The sequence below is a fragment of the Schistocerca cancellata genome, chromosome 11 (assembly GCF_023864275.1).
Source record: "Schistocerca cancellata isolate TAMUIC-IGC-003103 chromosome 11, iqSchCanc2.1, whole genome shotgun sequence".
NCBI lineage: Eukaryota > Metazoa > Arthropoda > Insecta > Orthoptera > Acrididae > Schistocerca > Schistocerca cancellata.
Window position 1 is genome coordinate 124,734,631 of NC_064636.1, and position 25,748 is coordinate 124,760,378.

Genomic DNA, 25,748 nt, shown 5'->3' on the forward strand with positions numbered 1-25,748 from the left:
ACGCATTATTGTGGCCAAGAAAGACACAAAGCCCATGCCTACTACAGTAGTACAAGTTTATATGCCAACTAGCTCTGCAGATGATGATGAAATTGATGAAATGTATGATGAGATAAAAGAAATTATTCAGGTAGTGAAGGGAGATGAAAATTTAATAGTCATGGGTGACTGGAATTCGTCAGTATGAAAAGGGAGAGAAGGAAACGTAGTAGGTGAATATGGATTGAGGGGAAGGATTGAAAGAGGAAGCCGCCTTGTAGAATTTTGCACAGAGCATAACTTAATCATAGCTAACACTTGGTTCAAGAATCATAAAAGAAGCTTGTATACCTGGAAGAATCCTGGAGATACTAAAAGGTATCAGATAGATTATGTAATGGTAAGACAGAGATTTAGGAACCAGGTTTTAAATTGTAAGACATTTCCAGGGGCAGATGTGGATTCTGACCACAATCTCTTGGTTATGAACTGCAGATTGAAACTGAAGAAACTGCAAAAAGGTGGGAATTTAAGGAGATGGGACCTGGATAAACTGAAAGAACCAGAGGTTGTACAGAGTTTCAGGGAGAGCATAAGGGAACAATTGACACGCATGGGGGAAAGAAATACAGTAGAAGAAGAATGGGTAGCTCTGAGGGATGAAGTAGTGAAGGCAGCAGAGGATCAAGTAGGTAAAAAGACGAGGGCTAATAGAAATCCTTGGGTAACAGAAGAAATATTGAATTTAATTGATGAAAGGAGGAAAAATAAAAATGCAGTAACTGAAGCAGGCAAAAAGGAATACAAACGTCTCAAAAATGATATCGACAGGAAATGCAAAATGGCTAAGCAAGGATGGCTAGAGGACAAATGTAAGGATGTAGAGGCTTGTCTCACTAGGGGTAAGATAGATACTGCCTACAGGAAAATTAAAGAGACCTTTGGAGAAAAGAGAACCAGTTGCATGAATATCAAGAGCTCAGATGGGAACCCAGTTCTAAGGAAAGAAGGGAAAGTAGAAAGGTGGAAGTAGTGTATAGTGGTCTATACAGGGGCCATGTTCTTGAGGACACTGTTATGGTAATGGAAGAGGATGTAGATGAAGATGAAATGGGAGATATGATTCTGCGTGAAGAGTTTGACAGAGCACTGAAAGACCTGAGTCGAAACAAGGCCCCGGGCGAAGACAACATTCCATTAGAACTACTGATGGCCTTGGGAGAACCAGTCATGACAAAAGTCTACCATCTGGTGAGCACGATGTATGAGACAGGCGAAATACCCTCAGACTTCAAGAAGAATATAATAATTCCAATCCCAAAGAAAGCAGGTGTTGACAGATGTGAAAATTACCGAAATAGCAGTTTAATAAGTCACAGCTGCAAAATACTAATGCGAATTCCTTACAGACGAATGGAAAACCTGGTAGAAGCCCACCTCAGGGAAGATCAGTTTGAATTCCGTAGAAATGTTGTAACACGTGAGGCAATACTAACCTTACGACTTATCTTAGAAGAAAGATTAAGAAAAGGCAAACCTACATTTCTAGCATTTGTAGACTTAGAGAAAGCTTTTAACAACGTTAACTGGAATACTCTCTTTCAAATTCTGAAGGTGGCAGGCGTAAAATACAGGGAGCGAAAGGCGATTTACAATTTGTACAGAAACCAGACGGCAGTTATAAGAGTCGAGGGGCATGAAAGGGAAGCAGTGGTTGGGAAAGGAGTGAGACAGGGTTGAAGCCTCTCCCCGATGTTATTCAATCTGTATATTGAGCAAGCAGTAAAGGAAACAAAAGAAAAATTCGCAGTAGGTATTAAAATTCATGGACAAGAAGTAAAAACTATGAGGTTCGCCAATGACATTGTGATTCTGTCAGAGACAGCAAAGGACTTGGAAGAGCAGTTGAACGGAATGGACAGTGTCTTGAAAGGAGGATATAAGATGAACATCAACAAAAGCAAAACGACGATAATGGAATGTAGTCAAATTAAGTCAGGTGATGCTGAGGGAATTAGATTAGGAAATGAGACACTTAAAGTAGTAAAGGAATTTTGCTATTTAGGGAGTAAAATAACTGAGGATGGTCGAAGTAGAGAGGATATAAAATGTAAACTGGCAATGGCAAGGAAATCGTTTCTGAAGAAGAGAAATTTGTTAACATCGAGTATAGATTTAAGTGTCAGGAAGTCGTTTCTGAAAGTATTTGTATGGAGTGTAGGCATGTATGGAAGTGGAATATGGACGATAACTAGTTTGGACAAGAAGAGAATAGAAGCTTTCGAAATGTGGTGCTACAGAAGAATGCTGAAGATAAGGTGGGTAGATCACGTAACTAATGAGGAGGTATTGAATAGGATTGGGGAGAAGAGAACTTTGTGGCACAACTTGACCAGAAGACGGGATCGGTTGGTAGGACATGTTTTGGGGCATCAAGGGATCACAAATTTAGCATTGGAGGGCACTGTGGAGGGTAAAAATCGTAGAGGGAGACCAAGAGATGAATACACTAAGCAGATTCAGAAGGATGTAGGTTGCAGTAGGTACTGGGAGATGATGAAGCTTGCACAGGGTAGAGTAGCATGGAGAGCTGCATCAAACCAGTCTGAGGACTGAAGACCACAACAACAAGAACACTGTTGACTCAGTTCCATAGGCAACACAGATAAAAAGGCAAAACTATCTATAATTGTACAGGCACATATAATTACTAGCTCTGTCAATTATGAAGAACTTAAAAGAATATATAAGCTTGTACCTAGTAAAAATTTTGAAGTGGAGCAAGCCTTCAACCATTAGGATTAAAAACAGTGAATTTCACAAAAAGGAGAAACATAGTGCCCTATTACTGCACTCATAAATTTTTGAATGTAGCAATATGTGAAGATACCAATGGTATCATCACACTGGTTCAGTTGTAGGTACAGCAGTCAGTCCATTGCTGGGATACCACAGAAATCCAATGCTTTCAAAACAACTGTGTGACTCACCTCAGAACATTGCTAAAGGGTGTGTGATGCATATCAAATAGGTCTAACCAGGGATATTAATCTTTTACTTCACATTGCTTTGCAAGGAACAGATATAGATCTAGACATAGCGGTCACACTCATCTGTGAGCATTTACTAGGTGAAAAATGGTAAATGTTTACCATGGATATACACAGTAAATGCAGAATTGAATCATTTCCAAAAAATGATTTTGCAACCTCATGAGTCCAGCCTTCCTATACAACAGGTCAAGTGGCTACTACAGTTCAAACACCAAAAAAGCACAGCCACAATTTGGGATGAGAACATCTTGTGCCAGGAAAAAAGAGCTCTACTGAACACAAAGGAAGATCTGATAGTGCATTACAGACAGTACAGCAGAATATTTCACTATGCACAGTTTGTTGTCTTCTGAAGTAGTTAGAGCTCTGTCTACCTTGCACAAGATACTTAAGTCCAAGGAGTTATTCTTCCCTTGCTCTTACTTCCATTCTGTATCATGGTTATTTTAGAGAATAAGAATATTAGGAAAATTATTAACACAATTGATAACATTTGTCCTGTAATTTCACTCTAGTTCTGTGGTGACAAAACTTTCCTTCTATGATCGAAGCACAACTGATCAGTATTCATTTTACTGTCATTGCCAGATAAATCACTGTCAGTTTTGCTCCCAAATCAGCCAAGTTTGCAATGTGTGCATTAAGTCCTTTTGGGGAATTGTACTGTGTGAGATTTCCCAAATTCAGACATTGGTAATTCTAGGCATCCTTTGTTGTAGCTCCTCAGCTGCTGAAATTTAAAATCATGATGGTGGCCTGTAAACTGTCAATACAACAAGCTTATGTTTCCCAATCCACATTGCTGATATGGTATTCAAAGAGCTGTTCACCCCAACATTCATTAATCTGAAGGGGCTGAAACTTGCCTCCAGTTTTTGGGTATATAACCCCTCACCCTTTCCTCTTACTCGTTCTACATGGTAGGACATTAGCTTGTACCCATCACATTGAATTTCTATGACTTCCATGTCATATTCAATTAGAATAGTTAGCACTATACAGCTGCTGACACTTCAACTGCACTTTAGTTTGATTCTTTTTCATAAAAGAAGTACACTGTTTTTATTAAGGAACCAATACACAAACTAGCTGGTTTATAGAATGTGTTAATATCCTTACTTCTCTGTAATATTTTTACTTATCAATAATAATAAACTCACCCAAGGTGAACACTTGGTTAACACCAGCAAAATATCTGTACTGGCAGTGATGTTCTTGATTTTATACAATGTTTTAATGGTTAACAAATTTCAGTCAGCACTTTTTTTGGTCTGTTGCATCATTACATTTTTCATTAAACCTGAATTGTCAACATTTTTCCCTTTTCCTAATGTTTCTCTAGCTGACCTTTATGCATATCATTGCTCAACAATCGCCATCAACAAGGAAAACCAACGGTGTGGAAAACTAGATTCCATCAACAAGTGCAATTCCATGTTGAAATGTGCTTTTATGTTCTTTAAACAGGGCCACTATTAGTAACATTGAGTTCCAAGCAGTGAAAGGGTTGTCATGCCATAGGAATGACAAAGCTTAGATCAGCAAGAGAAACTGAATATTCGTCAGGAAGCAGAACATGGTGTATTGAAAAACAGCACAGCAGGCAGGAAGCTTAGACTCAGCAAATTTAGATTATCCACACTATGTAAATGAAAAGTTCTTAATTCTGCTGCACTGGGTTCCAGGTGCAAATCAAAGTGATTTCACAGTGTTATGCATGAAGATGCTGAACATTTACTTTTACAATGGTTCAAGCTATATGTGCACTTCCAATGTATCTTTAAGTGGAACTATAATTCAAACAACAACAAATGAGACTGCAGAAAAAAATTTAGACATTCAAAACAGACATCAGGTGTTTTGCTTGTTGACTGTGTAAGTTCCAAAATAAAAGCCTAATTTCCTGCTAAGTGATTGGAAATGAAATGAATAAAGTTGATGAAGAAGGGGCAAGTATTGATTGCATGAATTGGACCTAGTGAGAGAAAAGTTTGCTATATATTACGCCAGCAATGGAGGCAAAACTAGGATTTCTTTACAACTTCTACCAAGTCAAACCCACAAAATAAAAGATGACATGTGGCATGGTGGGGGCCAGCTGTAAACAATGTTTTTAACTTTTGTACTTGTCTGTAATTCATACAAAATAGATGAACAACAATCTTGGGTGACCAGTAATTCTGAGAAACTGATATGTTTCAAGAACATGAAATTAATGCTTTACCTTGCATCTACTCTCATTATTGGAAAGCTTGGATTGACAGTTAATGATAAATGGCTTTTTTGTTTTAATATTAACTAATTTAAATGTTCACTTTTTACTGCCAAATATGTTAAGTTCCCTTCTGCCTTTGAATCAAGGCATTACTGCTGCTATGAAGACATTGTATCACAAGCCATTTGTGCTATCCTTATTGCTGAAAACGAGATGGAAGCATTGGATGCAATACAAGCTGGGAATCAGTTCCATCAGTTTACTCATAAAACTTACAGAACTGTTTTAGCAATTCCTGGAGACATTACGTTGGCAAGTTAGATGGTGACAACAATATCACGTCACCTGACAATGGAAAATTTTGCAAGACATTTAAAATCCTGAATCTGGTGTACAAACATTTCTGTCTGAGGTGTAAAATACATCAGAAGAATGTGAGGAGGACAAGACCATTTTGCCTACCCACCATGAAGTGTTAAATGCCTTGGACACTTTAGAAAGTTTTGCTGCAACATCTGAACAGATCATTAGTTTTACAGACGTTCTTACAGCTGGCCATCTAGTTAGCAAGCATTTTTGTTTCTTTCTGTGGCAGCACAATGTGTTGAATGTTTGCCATTAGAAAATTATCTGCAAGTGCAATTTTTCTGGCATTTTTGTTCCTCTCTGTGACAACACAGTATACTAGATTTAGAACATTATTTGAGTGTATAATTTTTCAGGATACAGTACAGTATCTAATGTAAGGGCTTTAGTTTTCATTTTTGTTGTTTATGTTGTTACTGCAAACCAATGTTATAAGTTGGACTGATGTACATTGTAATATCGTAAAGCTCCTTTTTAATCTTCTGCAATAATAGAATAGTGGATATAGTAGCGTTTTCTCTGATAATATGCATAATATTGCTGTAGTCTGTATATACTGTATGTATATACAGCAAATGGTTAATATACAGAAAAATAGAACTCCAAAAACAGAACTTTTTAAAAATAACTTCTGGTATTTTGGTCCATAGGGGTTATTATTTTTCTTTCACTTTTAGTAACTAAAAATTTATACTGCTCAAAAAATTCTGCAGTGAATAATAAAAAACGTACCTTAAACTATCAGATGCATTTCTTATTGAGGCTGCCACCTGAAACAATACAAAGAATTATTGGCGATTTAAAATTGATGAAACAGTAAATAAATAAAATTGTATTAACACCCACTACCATCTGATTGTTCCAAACAATAGTTGGAAATATTATTATCAAAGAGACACAACATAACTGTATCAGCTATTGAAGAAAATTATAAGTAAAAATTAACACTTCATTTCAGCACTTTGCTTTTAGCTTTGTAAATAATTATAAAGACACTGATTTATTTGAAAACAAATTTCCAACTTGATACTTCAAAATTAAAAGCGTGAAACATCATTCACCTGCCATGCACATACAGTAAGGTGAAGTGCCAGAGAAAAATGTAAAAAATCGTCAAATTTTTATTGATGAAATGGGTAAAGAAAAGAACAGAAAAAAGTTCTATCTGAACTGGTATTGAATGTATTTTCTTCACAACTGTAGCACTGAATATTATGCCATATCACATCAGTTTCATCCACAGAGGAAATTAAGGAGTACAGCATGACATGAAAGTGATAGGAATTATTACATGAAGTGCTGTTATTTTATAGGCATATAAATGACAAAGATTCGTGTATTGTCATAAATAGGAAATAAACAACATGGTTAACGTGAGGACAGTGTCCTCTTCAAATGAATGAATAGGCTTTCATACATACAATGAATACATATGAAGAATCAATGAGCATGTGGACAACTACAATAGCACTAAAATAAGCGCTACTCGAGTCTAGCAGAAGACCATTAAGATCAAGGATAATCAAAAGATTCAGTCATCAAACCCAGAGATGATCACCTAATGCGAAACATGTCAGATTAAACAAACTATTTCACATTAACAGTAAAGACTGAGTCATCTCTGACAGCAAGTTGAATTAAGGTAACTAAATCAGGTAATATTTCTCAAAAATAACAACTGCACTGAAAATGAGTAATAACAAAGATAAGAATACTGACAGTCGGATACCTCTAATTTCCTCACACTGATAATTACGGGCGATGTTTCCAGATTGCATCGTCATCATCATCATCGTCATCGTCATCCCATACATTAACTTATAAGAGATAGTGTCTAAATTTAAAATTTTCTTCTTACTCCTATATCCTTCTCAATTTCTTTGCATACACAATGTGATCAAAAGTATCCAAACACCCCCAAAAACACAGGTTTTTCCTGTTAAGTGCATTGTGCTGCTACCTACTGCCAGGTACTCCATATCAGCGAACTCAGTAGTCATTAGACATCATGAGAGATCATAATGGGGCACTCCGCGGAACCCATGCGCTTCGAACTTGGGCAGGTGATTGGGTATCACTTGTGTTGTATGTCTCTTTGCCAGATTTCCACACTCCTAAACGTACCTAGGTCCACTGTTTCTGATGTGATAGTGAAGTGGAAACGTGAAGGGACACATACAGCACAGAAGCATACAGGGCAACCTCGTTTGTTGACTGACAGAAACTGCTGACACTTGAAGAGGTTCGTAATGTATAACAGGCAGACATCTATACAGACCATCACACAGGAATTCCAGACTTCATCATTATTCACTGCAGGTATTACGACTGTTAGGTGGGAGGTGAGAAAACCTATACTTCACCATGGAAGCTGCTGCTCATAAGGCACACATGACGCAGGTAAATTCCAAATGACGCCTCGCTTGATGTAAGGAGCGAAAACATTGGACGATTGAACAGTGTAAAATCGTTGTGTGAAGTGAAGAATCAAGGTACACAATGTGGTGACCTGATGGGTGTGTGTGTATGTGTGTGTGTGTGTGTGTGTGTGTGGCAAATACCTGGTGAACATCATCTGCCAGTGTGTGTAGTGCCAACAGTAAAATTCGGAGGTGGTTCTAGTGTTATGGTGTCATAATGTTTTTCATGGATGGGGCTTGCATCCCCTGTTTTACATGGAGCTATCACAGCACAGGCCTACATTGATGTTTTAAGCACCTTCTTGCTTCCCACTGTTTAAGAGCAATTTGGGGATGGCAATTGCAGCTTTCAACACGATCAGACACACCTGTTCATAATGCATGGCCTGTGGCAGAGTGGCTACACGACCATAACAAACCTGTAATGGACTGGCCTGCATAGAGACATGACGTGAATTCTTTAGAATAGCTTTGGGATGTTTTGGAATGCTGACTTAATGCCAGGCATCACCGACCGACATCGATTCCTCTCCTCAGTGCCAACACGAGTTAAGAATCGGTTGCCATTCCCCAAGAAACATTCCAGCACCTGATTGAACATATGTCTGCAAGAGTGGAAGCTGTCACCAAGGATAAGGGTGGACCAATGCCATATTCAATTCCAGCATTACGGGTGGAGGGCGCCACGAACTTTCAAGCCATTTTCAGCCAGGTGCCTGGATACTTTTGATCACACAGTGTATGTCATCGGTGGTCTTCCGAATATTTATATCCATTTCTGTTTTCCATGTGTCGCTGTTTAAGTATGTTTCATGGTCTTTCTGGACTCTTTTTCGATTTATTGTCATCTTGTGAGAGTCCAACTTCTTCTGTACCTATGATCCATTTTGAACTGTTTTTGCTAGTGCTTGCTACCTCGAAGATCTGCCTTGTGAGCCTGTCGTCAGTCATCCTGTGATGTGTCCACAGAATTTTATCCCTTTTTATCTATAGGTGTCCGTTATTGTTTCTGTCTATCTATAGATCTCTCTAAAGGGCCTCTTTATCCAAATTCGTTCACAGAAAACTGGCCCAAATATTTTCCTGAGAATTTTCTCAGTCAGTCATTTTTGTTTGACCATGAATCACAGTATTTTCTACAGTAAAGAGTTACTCCAGCAGTACTTTCGCATTGACTAAAATAGATTTTTTGTTATGACAACTCCACATCAGTTGACAAGCTTTTGAGCAAGAAACTCCTGAAGTTATGTTTGACAATAAGGGAGGATCACACTTTTGAAAGACTGAAGATTTTGAACAGTGTGACCTCAAGATTTCAGCTGCAAAACTTGTGGACAAATGATGGCAGGATGATGGTGAAGACCGAAAATAGGAATGATCAGTCTGCAATGCAGACAGGACGTTTGAAGCTAAAAAAAATTTCAACTCTTGTTGCCTCTAATTTTGTGTGTTTACTTTCATGTCTATTTTGCAAAGAAACAATTTGTTTTACTAATATTATACTTAAAACAGTTTCCCCTCTTATTATTCTCTGTTTGTCTATGTTTACTTTTAGTACAAATTTTCTGCTCAATTCTCATACCTCCAAGACCAATACTATTAATTAATTCACTATTACTTCAATATGTTCACAAGACTGATTCAGATGATAAATTACAGTCTTATTTCTACTTTAATAATTTATCATCATATTACTGTGGTTACTCATCATTAGCATCAATAGTAAGACAGACTGCTTTCATTCCATTTACCTTGCTTTCAGTATTGTTGTGCAGAGACTGTCCTAGCTCTGTTCAGGAACTTTCTCCTCCTGTCTTCAGCTGACCATTCACTGACCAGTGCAAAGCCTGCTGGCCTTGGCCGCAAAACCTCCCTCCTCCTGGAGATATCTCCCACTTTCACGTCAAGGAACCTTGCTCCGCCACCACAATGCACTCTGGTATTCTTTGTTCTCCCAACCTCACCAGCCTAAAGTCGCTACTATCTAGCACCTTCATATGCCTAGTAGCCAAATGCACTGAACATCACACTGCACTCGCAAATGTTCGATCACTGCCACCTCATCATAATTAAGTGTCACGTATTTCGAGGCATGGACATACATCTGATACTTCTTTCAGAGATGTGGCTCGAACCAAGTATGTCCACAAGTTCCGTAAATTGAGAAGACTACATCTTTTCAGGATACAACAGGTGTAACTGACAACTGGGTGGACTAGCGGCATACGCATACTCTTGATTTATCACATAATGTGCTACACACATCCAACAATCATGAAGATAAACAAGAGGAATATGTTCATTTAGATTACATCCATTAACAGAAAGTCACATATGTGTGTACTCTACAAATGTCCTGAAGTATCCACGTTTGGCTGCTTTTAAATAGCTCTTTGAACTGAAATGTGAGCATATAATGATGCTCCACCCAGATCTTCCTTTTTTCCCAGAATTCCTAGCTGGTGAAGACTTCTTAAATTTCCTTTCCACGGGACTCACTATATCTGAAAACTATCTTGTACATTTATAAATCCTTTTTATACCTGTCACTATTATTGTTGTCATTACTACTGTTACCACCACCACCATTTGTGGCAGCAGTTGTAATTCTACTAGTAATGTCATTATTAACTTTATTAGTTCATAGTATTACTTACTCACATTGCCACTTAGGACACTCAAATCATTTTAATACTATTTGTCATATTATAACTGTTGTTTCTTAGGTAACTATGATGTATGTGTGAAACCCTGGTCCAGTGCAGAAGAGAACCTGATGGCCCTCATCGGACTAACATAACTAAATAAATAAATAAATAAATGCTGATTGGATTATCTCTCCTGGATATTTAATTTATATATCTTGTGACACTTCCTCATACCAAGTTATAGTGGAGAGATTATCTGCAGGCTTCCTGTCAATTACTGGGTTTTCTCACAGATGATTTGTAGACCAGTTTTCTGTGACATTTTATGAAGCTTCTCCAGGACAAGTTTGGCTTCTTTACAGTTTCTTAGAAATGTGAGTGTCTATAAGAGCCATACACCTCAGGTTGGTTCTCTGCTCTTTTTTAATTTCAATTTGGATTCCCTCATCTCCTTCCCTATGGCTACATAATTTTTTTCAGAATTATTTTAAATTGGAGGGGATTGTGGATCTCTGGCTGCACGCTGTTGTGCATTTCAAATGCTTCTGAAATTTCTCCAATCAATTTAACATTTGAGGTTGTACCCATTAATGTCTGTTGGATAATTGCCACTATTTTCCTGTCAATTTTGAATTCCTTTGAAGTACTGAATCAATATTTTTTTCTATCAAATCATAAGCCTTTCTGACACTTGTCAGAAGTTGTCACAGTATTTACACATCATCATCTTTAAAAAAATTGACTTTGGTTCCCATATCTGTTCTCTACACGATTACCCTTTGCAAAATCGTGCCTTATATTAAACTATTAATGGGCCTAGATGTTCATCCAGTTGACTTCACAGGGCTTTTTCAAGAATTTTGGACATAACAGGATGCTGTGAAATTCCCTGCAATTATTCAGACTGGTTTTATGTCATTTTTATGAAGAGGAACAATTAATGCACATTTCCACTCTTCAGTAATTTTTTTCAATTTTACAAATGTTTAACATAATTCTGTCAGTTGCTTCTGTCAGATTACTGTTGCTCAGTATCCGTATCCGCATACTTCTGCTATGAGTTTCTGTTTCCGCTGATGACTTGTCATTTTCCAAAGTACTGATTTCCTTCAGTTCCTCAACAGATGATTTTTAATCTGAATTGTTTCGCCTCCAAAATCTAGTTGTTCTTTCAGAGGCACACAGTCAAGAACTGAGTGAAAGCTATAGACTAAAATTGTTATTTTTATGTTGGTTTCAAGTGACCAGTTTACATTCTTTTTTATAGCCTTGAACATTATTTTCTATACTTTCAAGAATTCCTGCCATTTTCTAGGGTTTGTTACTATTTAAAACTTTCAATGCTTGTTCCCTCACATCTACTAGACCATGATCATAGACAATGTTCCACTACCTGTGTTTTCTCCTCTTTTGTGGTTAGCATAATCTAATAATGGTTTTCAATATGTCTGCAAGTTTCTTACAATTTATGGTATATGAATGAACAATTTCTTACTCATAATATGAGTGTTAATGGATTAATGATGACTGATTTATTCATATGTCTTTCTTTTCCGACAGGTTGAAATCTAATCTTTATATGCAAGAGACGTTGAAATGACTAAAAAATTCCTTTCTTGCTCTTACACTGCCTATTTTTATATCCTTATTGGCTATAACACCAGAGTCTATCTGAAACACACACAAAGCGGAGTTCAGAAAATTCCATTTTTGTAGCTTCTTCGCAGATTTAAATTATGTGGTAGTGATTTTGATCTCATTTTCCCAGCTGTGTCTCACGATTTTTATATAATCTCTTTTGAACTCCTGTTTCCCAAAATTTTTTTGTTGGAACGTACACATTCCTGACAATGTGACATCCCACCAGTCAGACACTGAAGCAATTCAGTGGCATGCTTTTAGATTTGCTACTATTAGCTTTCATTAGGACACAAATGTTATGGATATGGTTCAGCAACTCAGACAGGAATCCTTGGAGGGAAGGTGGTGATGTTTTCGAGAGTCAATGTTGAGAAAATTTAGGGAACTGGCATTTGAGGCTCACTGCTGATGTAACTGTTTATCAGCGTGTAATGTAAGGAAACATAAAAAACTTTGTTGGTCTGATTTGTATACTAATATTAGCCTACAATATAATGAATCACACTTTGTGTATCCTCCATAACTGTCAGAGACATACTGAGTTTTATTTTTCTATGTTTACTGTTTTTTCATCTAATGTCTTTTGTTAATTTTGAAATCACCTGTTTGTGTATACTGAAATAGAAAACGTTTAATAGGATTTAGTGATGGTAATACTGCGGAAGACAGAGTTTAGATGTGTACCAATAAATAGTGAGTTTTGTCATAACAATGGGAGGAGATAAATTATGTAAGGTTGCTGTTGGGCAGTATACAGTCATGGATCATGAACTTGTAAACATAGACAAATACTTTTTTCTTGTGCGCTGTGGATTGTAAAGATAGTGGACAAAATGGAACTAAAATTTATGCATTCCAGATTGATTATCCACACAATAGCATGAAGGCAGCAACTTGGAAATCATGCAGAGGCACATTTACTAATGGAAAATTCTATGAAGCACAATGCCAACAGCTAAGTTAATAGTCCAAGGTGTCGATCTACCTCTTATTGTGAACTGATGTAATGTGGGAAAATATCAGAGCAGTGACAGTAAAGGAAACCTTCTGCTAAATGAACTGATTTCAATATTGAACACATTCTCCCAAGTGAATACCATACGCAAAAACTACTATGACTGTGCCCCATAGAAATTTGTTATTACACCATGCATATACAATGGAATGAAGCCTAACAAACAAATGCTTAATTTGGAAAGAGAAAATGTGATGCAGGAACCGGTTATGCCAGGTTCACTCTTTTTTATACAGGGTGTTACAAAAAGGCACGAACAAACTTTCAGTAAACATTCCTCACACGCAAAGAAAGAAAATATGTTATGTGGACATGTGTCCGGAAACGCTTACTTTCCATGTTACAGCTCATTTTATTACTTCTCTTAAAATCACATTCATCATGGAATGGAAACACACAGCAACAGAACGTACCAGCGTGACTTCAAACACACTGTTACAGGAAATGTTCAAAATGTCCTCTGTTAGCGAGGATACATGCATCCACCCTCCCTGATGCGTTGATGTAGCCCTGGAGAATGGCGTATTGTATCACAGCCGTCCAGAATACAAAGAATCTCTACATTTGGTACTGGGGTTGTGTAGACAAGAGCTTTCAAATGCCCCCATAAATGAAAGTCAAGAGGGTTGAGGTCAGGAGAGTGTGGAGGCCATGGAATTGGTCCGCCTCTACCAATCCATCGGTCACCGAATCTGTTGTTGAGAAGTGTACGAACACTTCGAATGAAATGTGCAGGAACTCCATCGTGCATGGACCACATGTTGTGTCGTACTTGTAAAGGCACATGTTCTAGCAGCCCAGGTAGAGTATCCCGTATGAAATCATGATAACGTGCTCCATTGAGCGTAGGTGGAAGAACATTGGGCCTAATCAAGACATCACCAACAATGCCTACCCAAACGTTCACAGAAAATCTGTGTTGATGACGTGATTGCACAATTGCGGGCGGATTCTCGTCAGCCCACACATGTTGATTGTGAAAATTTACAATTTGATCACGTTGGAATGAAGCTTCATTCGTAAAGAGAACATTTACACTGAAATGTGGATTGACACATTGTTGGATGAACCATTTGGAAAAGTGTACCCGTGGAGGCCAATCGGCTGCTGATAATGCATGTACACGCTGTACATGGTATGGAAACAACTGGTTCTCCCGTAGCACTCTCCATAACTGACGAAATTAAAATGAGCTCTAACATGGAAATTAAGCGTTTCCAGACACATGTCCACATAACATCTATTATTTATTTGCGTGTGAGGAATGTTTCCTGAAAGTTTGGCTGTACATTTTTGTAACACCCTGTATACCATATCCGCTGTCCCTAGCATTTTTCCTTGAGTGGTATGCTTGCACAATCAACAGGCATCAATGTGTATGAGGGTCATTTACAGACCACAAAAGAAGACGAGAAATTAGGGCTTTTATGGAGGCAACAGACAGTTGCTTTTCCCTCACTCTGCTAGCAAGCAAAAAAGAAAAGGAAATGACTAATAGTGGTGGAACATACCCACCGCCATGTACCATACAATGTCTTGCATAGTATGTCTTCGGATTTACGTTTTTCAGTTTAAATGGTTCAAATGGCTCTAAGCACTATGATTACGTTTTTCAGTCCTCTACCTTATATTCCCAAATGTTTGTTAGGTTTCATTCCTGTGAGAAGTTTATGAATCTAACCATCAACTTTCTCTTATGCAAGATGGACAAAATTAATCCAACAACATTATATTTTATTGGATTAAGTTTTATGCCTCATACAAGCAGACCTTATCAAAGCTGTAAATTTTGCCAAAAAGATAATTTATTTGGATCTGCTATGACTTCTATGGTGAGGTAATATATGGATTTATCTGCATACGTCCAAGAGTTTTTCTGTGACTGACAAATCTGTGAGTAATTCAGCACGTACCATTGAGGTAGCCATACTGTAACTATTTTGAGATCAATGTATCATGGGTGGTCTGTCACATAAAAATAGTAACGCACTTTGTACCTTTGGCAACTTTGAAAACTTTTAGTTCAAACTGACAAATATCAATGATTCACTGAAAAGATAAACCATGTCCAATGTGTTCTGCAATCCGTTAATCATAAGTTACTGGAAGGAGGAATATTTTTCAAATGATCTACACTCTCATGGTTTAAACTTATACGAACTGTTTAACATCCAGAAGGGTTACAGAAAGTATGGTTAAACATATTGTTACAAATTCCGTTTGGATTCTATTCAGAACAATAAGCAAATAACAGTTGCTAATCCACATCAAGTGGAATATCACAAGAGTACTGTAAAGTTATTAATTGCACTTAGGTCAAGAAAACTCACAATCTGTGCCTGTTCCACAGTAATGCATTTCTTACATCAATTACACAAATACATTTTTATCACTATACATGCAATAAATCAGAGATGGGAGTGCTTACAGTATTCACAGTTCCACCCACCTCCAAATTTAGTTCAGGATCCTCCTTGATAAAATCATTTGGCTGAGAGATTACCAAATTATCTTCAAGACACTGAAAGAGAGAAAAAGTCTCAGTTAAAACTACTTGTACCCTTCTATACTTATGACATGGCTCCCAATATTTCTTTTTTTATGAATATAGCAGTTATTCTGCCAACATGTATCACCATAATTTCACACTCTGCTATACTGCACTAATTTTACACATAATCAGTCAGTACATAGCGTACTCCATGGTGCTTACTGACCCTTATCCTTCATTTGGGAACCTCACACTTTGCCCATAGCAAGAAGAAGAGAGAGTGTGCTTACTCGCTGTGCATTAACGTAGTTGGACAGGAGAGGTGGCGAGCCTGAGAACTACAATGAAATGAATATCCCTAGCTGCATACAGGCATTGATATAAATCAATAGGGACAGTCCAAAATAAGTGCCCCAACTGGGACTCGAACCTGGGATCTCCTGCATACATGGCAGATGCTCTATCCATCTGAGCCACTGAGGACACGGAGGATAGTGCAACTGCAGGGATTTATCTACTTATCTCTGGCATGCCTACCGTGAGACCCACATTCCCAACCTATTGTCCCGCACTATACTCATACTGCTCCTGCCCATTATACTCATTACTCGCAGCTTTTTGCCGATTCCCGAAAGAGTTCAGGCACTGTTTGTGCATCCGCATAGAAGAAGACGGTCAAATGGCCAGTGAGCCTTGAAGATGGTATCTGTTCTTTTGAAATGTCAGAAACAACAGGTACCATCTTCATATACCCAAGAACTACGAGCAGCACTGTCACTTGAGACTCAAGTTGACATGTAATGGGATGGCGTTTGTTGCTTCTGCCCCGATTTATTTTGAGAGTTTGTTTAGGACTTGTGAGTGAATGGTTTAGAGTTGAAGGCTGTGGTTATAAAGAGGTGCTGAGAGTTGTAGTTACTGGTAATTATAGAAGAAAACGAACAAAATATATCCACGTTTTTCGATCCAGTGAACCGATATGGCTGAAGAGAAACTAAGGGTAAATATTTTGTAGGTCTCCAAAAACTAAAGTATAATATCAAAATGGTTGACAGCAATTCCCCAGAAAGACAATCTGACTCAAGAGTTGTTTTGTATGTTATTCTCATTTTAGTGAGGAACAACAAATCCCTATCATCAGTAAACAAGTTGTAATTGTAAGACATGGGTGGTCTCTTAAAACGAGAGCGGCTCAGTTGTTCCTCGTGTATTTCCCAATTTACTGAAGTATCTGTCGAAAATATTACACAAAAGAAAACTGTCCATCAAGCAGTCGCTAAAGGGAAGCTGTGGAAAGAAGACAGTAAACAAGCTGCAGTTTTGATGTCTGCCAGTGCTGCTTTTGCTGAGGAAAATATAGGGAGCATATCAGTACTCAACGGAGTAGTAATCACATTAAAACGATGTTGATGTACCAGGAACTGGAAGCTGTCCGATTACGTGATAAATTAAGGACAGCAAATGACGAAATAAATCTCTTCCAAAAGCAAGTCTTAGATGAAAACCATAAAATGGCTCAGTCAAATGTCCTAGATCATTGTAAACTCAGTAAAAACAGAAAATCATATTTGCCACTATGTTAAAGAAATACCAATTAAAAAGAAAAAAAGAGAATACAGTATGTGATGTGACAATTAATTCATTCTGGATACCGTGCTCTTGAACATTAACAGCTCAAAGAATATAGACACTGAAGCACGCATTGTTGCAACAACCTTCTGAAAAATCTCCAAAATTAAATGATTTCAAATGCTCATGTGAAATTAACAAAGAGGCTTTAGAACAATTAATAACTATTTTCGGAAAGAACGAATAAAAACAAGATACGCTGATTTTTGATGAAGTAAAGCACGACGATATTTACATTTCAGTAACACTTTCCTGAAAATTTGTTTCGTCAGTTTATGGGTATATACCTCGGACGACTGTAGTAATAACTTTGCCTATCATTGCTCTGGTGTTCATATCTGTTGCTCTGATGCGTAACCGTATTCACCCTATTTTAGTGTACTTGAATCACAATGTCACTCCTAGTGATGTCTAGCACATATTGATTCAAGTAATTATCCAGCTAGATCAAGCCACAATGATACTTGTTGCATTCACTTCTTATGGTACAGTACAGACTGAATAAAGAGGTCCAGCAGTGTCTAGGAATTACTGACATAAAAAATAAGGTTCCTTGCTCAATATCAATTTGAGTGTTCCAGGTAGCGGCAATATGTTTCTATATTGAACCGTATTGTCGAAGGGCGACCAGTTACTGTTAATGTTAAAAATAAACCTGGAATGGTTACTAAACACCGTGGCTTGGTAATATTTGTATCTAATGAGTTTAGTATTGATCTTAATCCTCAGCGTTCTACAGGTGTTCCATTGCGTAGATATACTACGAAGAATAGGTTTAAGTTTGTAACATAATCTAAACCCAAAACTAGTGCAGATATATCTAAAGTGAAATCCTGGACAGATCTAGAGAAAGAATGTAAAGTTAAGAATCGCCTTTTTCAAGGTACTAATCCATTTTATATTGGACTTCAAATAGCTGGAGATGAACCTGAGAAGTCAGACAATGTTCAAAGCGAAGTGAAATATGTAACTATGTAGTAAGAAATAGAGTGTATAGGACATTTTGTAAGAGGAAAGGTAATGTTACTTTCTGAATAAAGTTTATTGTTTACAGCTAATGTCTGCGTTGGAGTTTATGCTAACTGGGACCATATCCGAAATTATCCAGACGACCTACGCCTGGCTTTCCCTGTTCCCAACAATCAACAGAGGATTGATGAATTAGCTGTAACATTCTATGGCAACAAGATTAATTATGCAGCAGCTGTTATTGTTTTAGAAGAATTGTGGTATTATAAGCCTAATTTGGACGATTTCATTCTTCAATTTAGGGACGCATACAGAGAATATGTATTTATGTGGAATGGTATAAGGTGTGCTAATAGATATTTTGATTTTAGACAAGATCGCTATAGGCCATTGTGGTACAATTATTAGAACCTCAATAAATTAAACTCACAAGTCATAAATTGAGTACCAAATGGTTGATGTGATAAAACTAATGTACTTTTTAACAATGGCATCATCAACTTCAATTATCGACAAGATAGTTCTCCAGAATCAACGGGAGTATTTTTATTAGATAGATGAACAACTTAGTCGACACACTTATATTCTCTTGGTGATGCTTTGTACAAAACGCACAGGCTCACAAAAAGTTGATGAAATGGGGAAGCTTTGGTTCTGAAAGAACATACTGGCCACTAAGAGTAACCACTAAGAGTACCTTAGAAATACCTAAATACCTATGGAAAAGAGGTTGCATTTCTCTCCCAACAGCAGCATCATTTCGGTATCTCTAGGTCTCCGAGTTGCAATCGTCACTCATCAGTAAGACTAATTCTGCTTGGACAAGTTACAATTTGCTTGCCAGTAGAGTTCCTGTAAAACTTTCATTGTCTGTTGCAGAAACTGAACATAAACGCGAATTTTCGTTGACGTCATGCATAAGAGAAATGCAGATGTTTACTGGATATTTGCAACAAAAGAACCAATACAGAGTTTTGGAGCAGAAAACATATTTGAAAAAAAACCTTTGTATTCCAAATAATATCGAAGATCCACAATGTAGGTCAGTCTGCTGATTTTGCCATTGTAACACACAGTTCTGTGGGTCACAAGTAGACGAACTGACATCTCACTGCGGCACTGCTGAACTAGGGTAGTCAGCACGTTTCCTCTTCTACTCAATATCGTTTGCCTGCAGTTGCAGTGTTGTTTCTTCCATCCACTCAACGACTTGTCCTTAATTTTTAATTAAATCACCTGCCTATTTATTTCTGTTTGGATTTATCAGGTTAACATTCTGATGCTCACAGCTCTGGTTTGAATATTTTCTGGCGTATGAGACTTTTCCAACAATGTCATTTCTTTCTGTCGAGATATCATCATTGTCTCAGAATGGAGAAAACATCATAGAGATCAGATTTTCTCTCAGTTGTGTTTACAATACTTAAGAACTAGGTTTATAGACCAACCCTGGGCCTGTAACTATTATAAGCCTAAATTTAAGTGTTGCTGTAGATACTAAGTTAAGTCACAATCATTTTCATAGTTTCAGAGCTTTGAATGACTAATGCTACCTCATTTAACATCCAGCTGTAAGTTTGTGCCCACACAAAATTTCTCTACGGTTGTAAATGAAATTTCCAGTATGCACTGGGTCACTTTGCACCACTCCTGAGGGCAGAGTCAACACATCGGGCTTTTTAGCGTTTTGGACTACAAACCTCACTGTTATTTCATGTGCCCTATCAAGTTGGGATCCTTGCTATTTCCATTAATCTCTCAAATATTATGTTGAGCATTCATGGTGACAAGTACAATCTTGTCCCAAATCAGTACGCATTTTAAATGTACAGGGCATCTTCTCTCTCATATTTGTACCTTTGCTCTTTCCCTGTCCATCTCCTCACTACACCCACTAACTTCTTTGGATTTCAACACTCCCTCACATTGTTGTGTAACCTCTGTGTGACCATTGTCCTGTGATAGAAAAATCTATTAACATTGAAGAAATGTGTTAGTTAAATTCCTTGCACTTCTCCCATTGTCTCGTAATATGGAGGCTCATTGAAAAGTAATGCTGCCGATTTTTTAAATTCTGTTCTCAGTATTAATTGAGGTATTACTTATCATGCATATTACGTGGTCAAATTCCCATTTCACTGCCAAGTTGCAACATTACTATTATGAAGCTTCTAATTGTAGTGTGTAACATTGCAGTGTGTAATGGAACTATGTTATTGCATGCGAAAGAGTGTGCTCTAATCAAGTTTGTAACTGCACGAAATGGGTCTTCAATTGAATCCACAGAAGAACGAAACCAGTGCATTGTTTTCACTATATCAACGTCAGGAATGTCACAACATTCAATTGTTCATACTCATAATGAGGCAAACAGAACTCCTAACCTCAGCTCAAAGTGGACAGCTGCATAGGCCAACACTTACAGACATCTTTCAAGAATTGAGTCTTATAGTGATAAAGTTGTGCAAGTAGAGGTGAGGCTGTGGCTCCATCAACAAAGTTGAACAGCCTGCAGCGACAGTATCAATGAACCCATCACTCACTGGGAGAAACGATTTCATTGCCAATGTGGCTTTGTTGCAACACAAACATGTAGAGATGAAGAATAAAGGTGTAGAATGTTTATCAAGCTTTATTCAAAAATCTGTACGAGTTTTCACATAAATTTGGAGGCATTACTTTTCAACATGCCCTCATAAATGTGATTTAAAGTTCACATTGCTGCCTACTGACTTCCAATTGCTTCTACAGTTAAACTGTGCAAGGCAATTTACATTATGTGTCGGAGTATTTGTGATACCAATACAACTATCTTTTTCCAGTAACCCACAACAGAGGCAATATTGTAGAAACATCTGACGTTTGCAAAACCAGTTTTGTAGTTCAGGTGCTTGTGAATGCAGTGCTTGTATCAACAAGTGTCAGGAAGCATATGTTGGTGCTCAAAACTGTAATTTAGACATCACAGTCATGTTGTCTGATACTGGAATAAATATTATATCACACTGTTCTTACAAAATTCTGTGCAGATGGATGTATAGCATATAGTTCTCAAAACACACATTACCTACCAGTTCTGAGCTGCCTTTGTACTACATGTGCATACACTATGCACCACACAAAATGCACACATTAATTACACTCCATTTACAGTACCTATTTGACATACGTAACATTAAAATTGGTATTCTTTGTCCACGAGAGGGGAGGATACTTCTGACTGGTTTGACGTGGGCTGTCATGACTTGGGGTCCAGTGCCAGTCTCATAATCTCATAGCAGCAATGGTATCCAACATCTTCAACTACTTGTTTGGCATATTCCAATGTGTATTACCCCATAGTTTTTGCCCTCTACAGCTCCGTCTACTATCACACAAGTTATTCTCTGTTGACTTCATATACACATCGTATTACACTGTCCCTTCCCATCAGCGTTTTCCGTAAGTGCCTTTTTAGTAATTCCATGGAGACCCTCATTCCCAATCACCCAGTCATATCAGTTCAATTATTTTTATCGGTCTTTTGTAATAAAACATCTCAGATGGTTCAGTTATTTTATTTTCTGTATTCCACCTCCATCTAGACAGTAATGATTCTAGCTCTTCTTGTTTTACAAAGCTAGATACTATTACCAAAAACACAAAGATATACAGTGATCAGACAGAACATTATAATCACCTAACTAATAGACAGTATGTCCACTTTCAGCATGGATAACAGCAGCAAGGCATTGTGCCCTGGAAGCGATGAGGCCTTGGTAGGTATTTGAAAGGAGTTTTTTTTGGGGAGGGGGGGTGACCAATGAGCTCTGAAGCTATGTTCAATCACATCCCAAAACTATTCGATTGGGTTCAGATCTTGCGAGTTGGGGGAGAGGGAGCCAGCACATCAACTGGGACTCACCACTGTGTTCCTCTAACCACTCCATACTACTCAATCACACTCTTGGCCTTGTGACATGGTGCATTGTCTGGTTGAAAAATGCCTGTGGTGTCACGAAACGTTACTTATGAAGCGGCATATGTGGTCTGCAACTAGTGTATGACAGCCCTTGCCAATCACTCTGCCCTGAGTTCCATTGGATCCATGGATGGCCACATGAATGATCCCCAGATCATAATGGAGCTGCCACCAGTTTGTCTCTAGCTGTAGTACGAATTTCAAGACAAAGAACTGTTCCCATGGAAGACGACAGATCTGCGCCCTCCCACTGGCATGATGAGGGGGTTCATCAGACCATGCAACACACTGCCACTGTGCCAACGTTCAGTGCCAATGGTCACTTGCCCATTTCAGTTGTAGTTGTTGCTGATGATGTGATGTTAACATTCGCATGTTCAAGAGTCGTGGGCTGCGGGGGTCCATCACCATTGTTATGTGCACTGTGTATTCAGACACCCTTTTCTCTGACCAGCATTAAAGTCTGATGTTAGTTCTACCACAGTTTGCTGTCCATCCTCTTACCAATCTGCCTAGCTTATGACATCTGTAATGAGGGGACGTCACCCAGCTCCACGACGTCCTGATGTTGTTTCACCTTGGTTTTGCCGCAGCACTCATCGAACACCTGACAAGTCATACATTTTCCGAAATACTCGTGCTGAGCCTCTGGGCTATCACAATCTGCCCTTAGTCAAACTCAGATCACACACCTTCTCCATTCTACACATAGAGGATGCTCACTGATACTACATGTACCATGCATGTGTGACAGTCATCCTTTGCCAGGTGATGCTGTTATCACATGTATGGGTTTATATTGATACTATTGCAGAGGATGGAAAAAAGCAGTTTTAACGGTATATAATTAATTTGTAACTTTAAATGAAATTGGTTAAAATCAAATATTAAAGTTTTGTACCACATTTAAGTGCAATACAGTAATATTAACATATAAATTATGTACCGGGGTGTGTGGGTATGTGAAGAGCGGGATGTGTTGAGTAGAAGCACAATGCGAAGTAAGTTGCAGGATTGCGTTCATACACTTCACTCCTTAATAAGCCTGCAAAATGGTGAGAAGGAAATTTCCCACTCTCTTAACAGCACTGTTACAAATATTAAGAGCAGGGTATTTCACAAAATTATATGGACCCTTCCACAGTTTGGTTAATGAGTTACTGGGGACCAAGTATGAAGATATGGCCATGGCATGGGCAGGGGAAGGTGGAGGGTAAGCGTGAATGTGTTTTGTTTCTTTTCAACAACATGCATTAACACTTCACTAATAATGGTAATAGAAGAGCCGAGTGGAGGGTCTGAATCAGAGGCTGAGACGGTTCTGCGACCGTGTGGGCTGCAGATTCCTCAACTTGCGCCATAGGGTGGTGGAGTTTCGGGTTCCGCTGGATAGGTCAGGAGTCCACTACACACAAAAAGCGGCTGCACAGGTAGCAGGGGTTGTGTGGCGTCGGCTGGGCGGTTTTTTAGGTTAGATGGCCTTTGGCAAGTACAGAAAGGGCAACAGCCTCAACGGGTGCAGGGCAAAGTCAGGACATGCGGGGACCAAGCAGCAATCAGTATTGTAATTGTAAACTGTCGAAGCTGCGTTGGTAAAGTACCGGAACTTCAAGCACTGATAGAAAGCATCGAAGCCGAAATCGTTATGGGTACTGAAAGCTGGTTGAAGCCAGAGATAAGTTCTGCCGAAATTTTTACAAAGGTACAGACGGTGTTTCGAAAGGATAGATTGCATGTAACCGGTGGTGGAGTGTTCGTTGCTGTTAGTACTAGTTTATCCTGTAGTGAAATAGAAGTGGATAGTTCCTGTGAATTATTATGGGTGGAGGTTACACTCAACAACCGAGGTAGGTTAATAATTGGCTCCTTATACCGACCTCCCGACTCAGCAGCATTAGTGGCAGAACAACTGAGAGAAAATTTGGAATACATTTCACATAAATTTTCTCAGCATGTTATAGTCTTAGGTGGAGATTTCAATTTACCAGATATAGACTGGGACACTCAAATGTTTAGGATGGGTGGTAGGGACAGAGCATTAAGTGACATTATACTGAGTGCACTATCCGAAAATTACCTCGAGCAATTACACAGAGAACCGACTCGTGGAGATAAAATCTTGGACCTACTGATAACAAACAGACCCGAACTTTTCGACTCTGTACGTACAGAACAGGGAATCAGTGATCGTAAGGCCGTTGCAGCATCCCTAAATATGGAAGTTAGTAGGAATATAAAAAAAGGGAGGAAAGTTTATCTCTTTAGCAAGAGTAATAGAAGGCAGATTTCAGACTACCTAACACATCAAAACGAAAATTTCTGTTCCGACACTGACAATGTTGAGTGTTTATGGAAAAAGTTCAAGGCAATCGTAAAATGCGTTTTAGACAGGTACGTGCCGAGTAAAACTGTGAGGGACGGGAAAAACCCACCGTGGTACAACAACAAAGTTAGGAAACTACTGCGAAAGCAAAGAGAGCTTCACTCTAAGTTTAAATGCAGCCAAAACCTCTCAGACAAACAGAAGCTAAACGATGTCAAAGATAACGTAAGGAGGGCTATGCGTGAAGCGTTCAGTGAATTCGAAAGTAAAATTCTATGTACCGACTTGACAGAAAATCCTAGGAAGTTCTGGTCTTACGTTAAATCAGTAAGTGGCTCGAAACAGCATATCCAGACACTCCGGGATGATGATGGCATTGAAACAGAGGATGACATGCGTAGAGCTGAAATACTACACACCTTTTTCCAAAGCTGTTTCACAGAGGAAGACCGCACTGCAGTTCCTTCTCTAAATCCTCGCACAAACGAAAAAATGGCTGACATCGAAATAAGTGTCCAAGGAATAGAAAAGCAACTGGAATCACTAAACAGAGGAAAGTCCACTGGACCTGACGGGATACCAATTCGATTCTACACATAGTACGCGAAAGAACTTGCCCCCCTTCTAACAGCCGTGTACCGCAAGTGTCTAGAGGAACGGAAGGTTCCAAATGAGTGGAAAAGAGCACAGGTAGTCCCAGTCTTCAAGAAGGGTCGTCGAGCAGATGCGCAAAACTATAGACCTATATCACTGACGTCGATCTGTTGTAGAATCTCAGGACACGTTTTTTGCTCGAGTATCATGTCGTTTTTGGAAACCCAGAATCTACTATGTAGGAATCAACATGGATTCCGGAAACAGCGATCGTGTGAGACCCAACTCGCTTTATTTGTTCATGAGACCCAGAAAATATTAGATACAGGCTCCCAGGTAGATGCTATTTTTCTTGACTTCCGGAAGGCGTTCGATACAGTTCCGCACTGTCGCCTGATAAAGTAAGAGCCTACGGGATATCAGACCAGCTGTGTGGCTGGATTG

At 38.5% G+C, this 25,748-nt stretch overlaps 1 protein-coding gene across 1 annotated transcript in view; it reads right to left on the bottom strand.

The window, feature by feature from the left end:
- Positions 1 to 25,748, bottom strand: part of LOC126108322 (zinc finger protein 701-like) — a 145,835-nt gene that overhangs the window by 14,257 nt on the left and 105,830 nt on the right. The window contains exons 5-6 of the mRNA XM_049913541.1: positions 15,787 to 15,858; positions 6,346 to 6,383 (exon numbers count right to left, since the gene is read on the bottom strand). Of these exons, the coding sequence (XP_049769498.1) occupies positions 6,346 to 6,383; positions 15,787 to 15,858 (110 nt within the window). The remainder of the gene's footprint in view (positions 1 to 6,345; positions 6,384 to 15,786; positions 15,859 to 25,748) is intronic.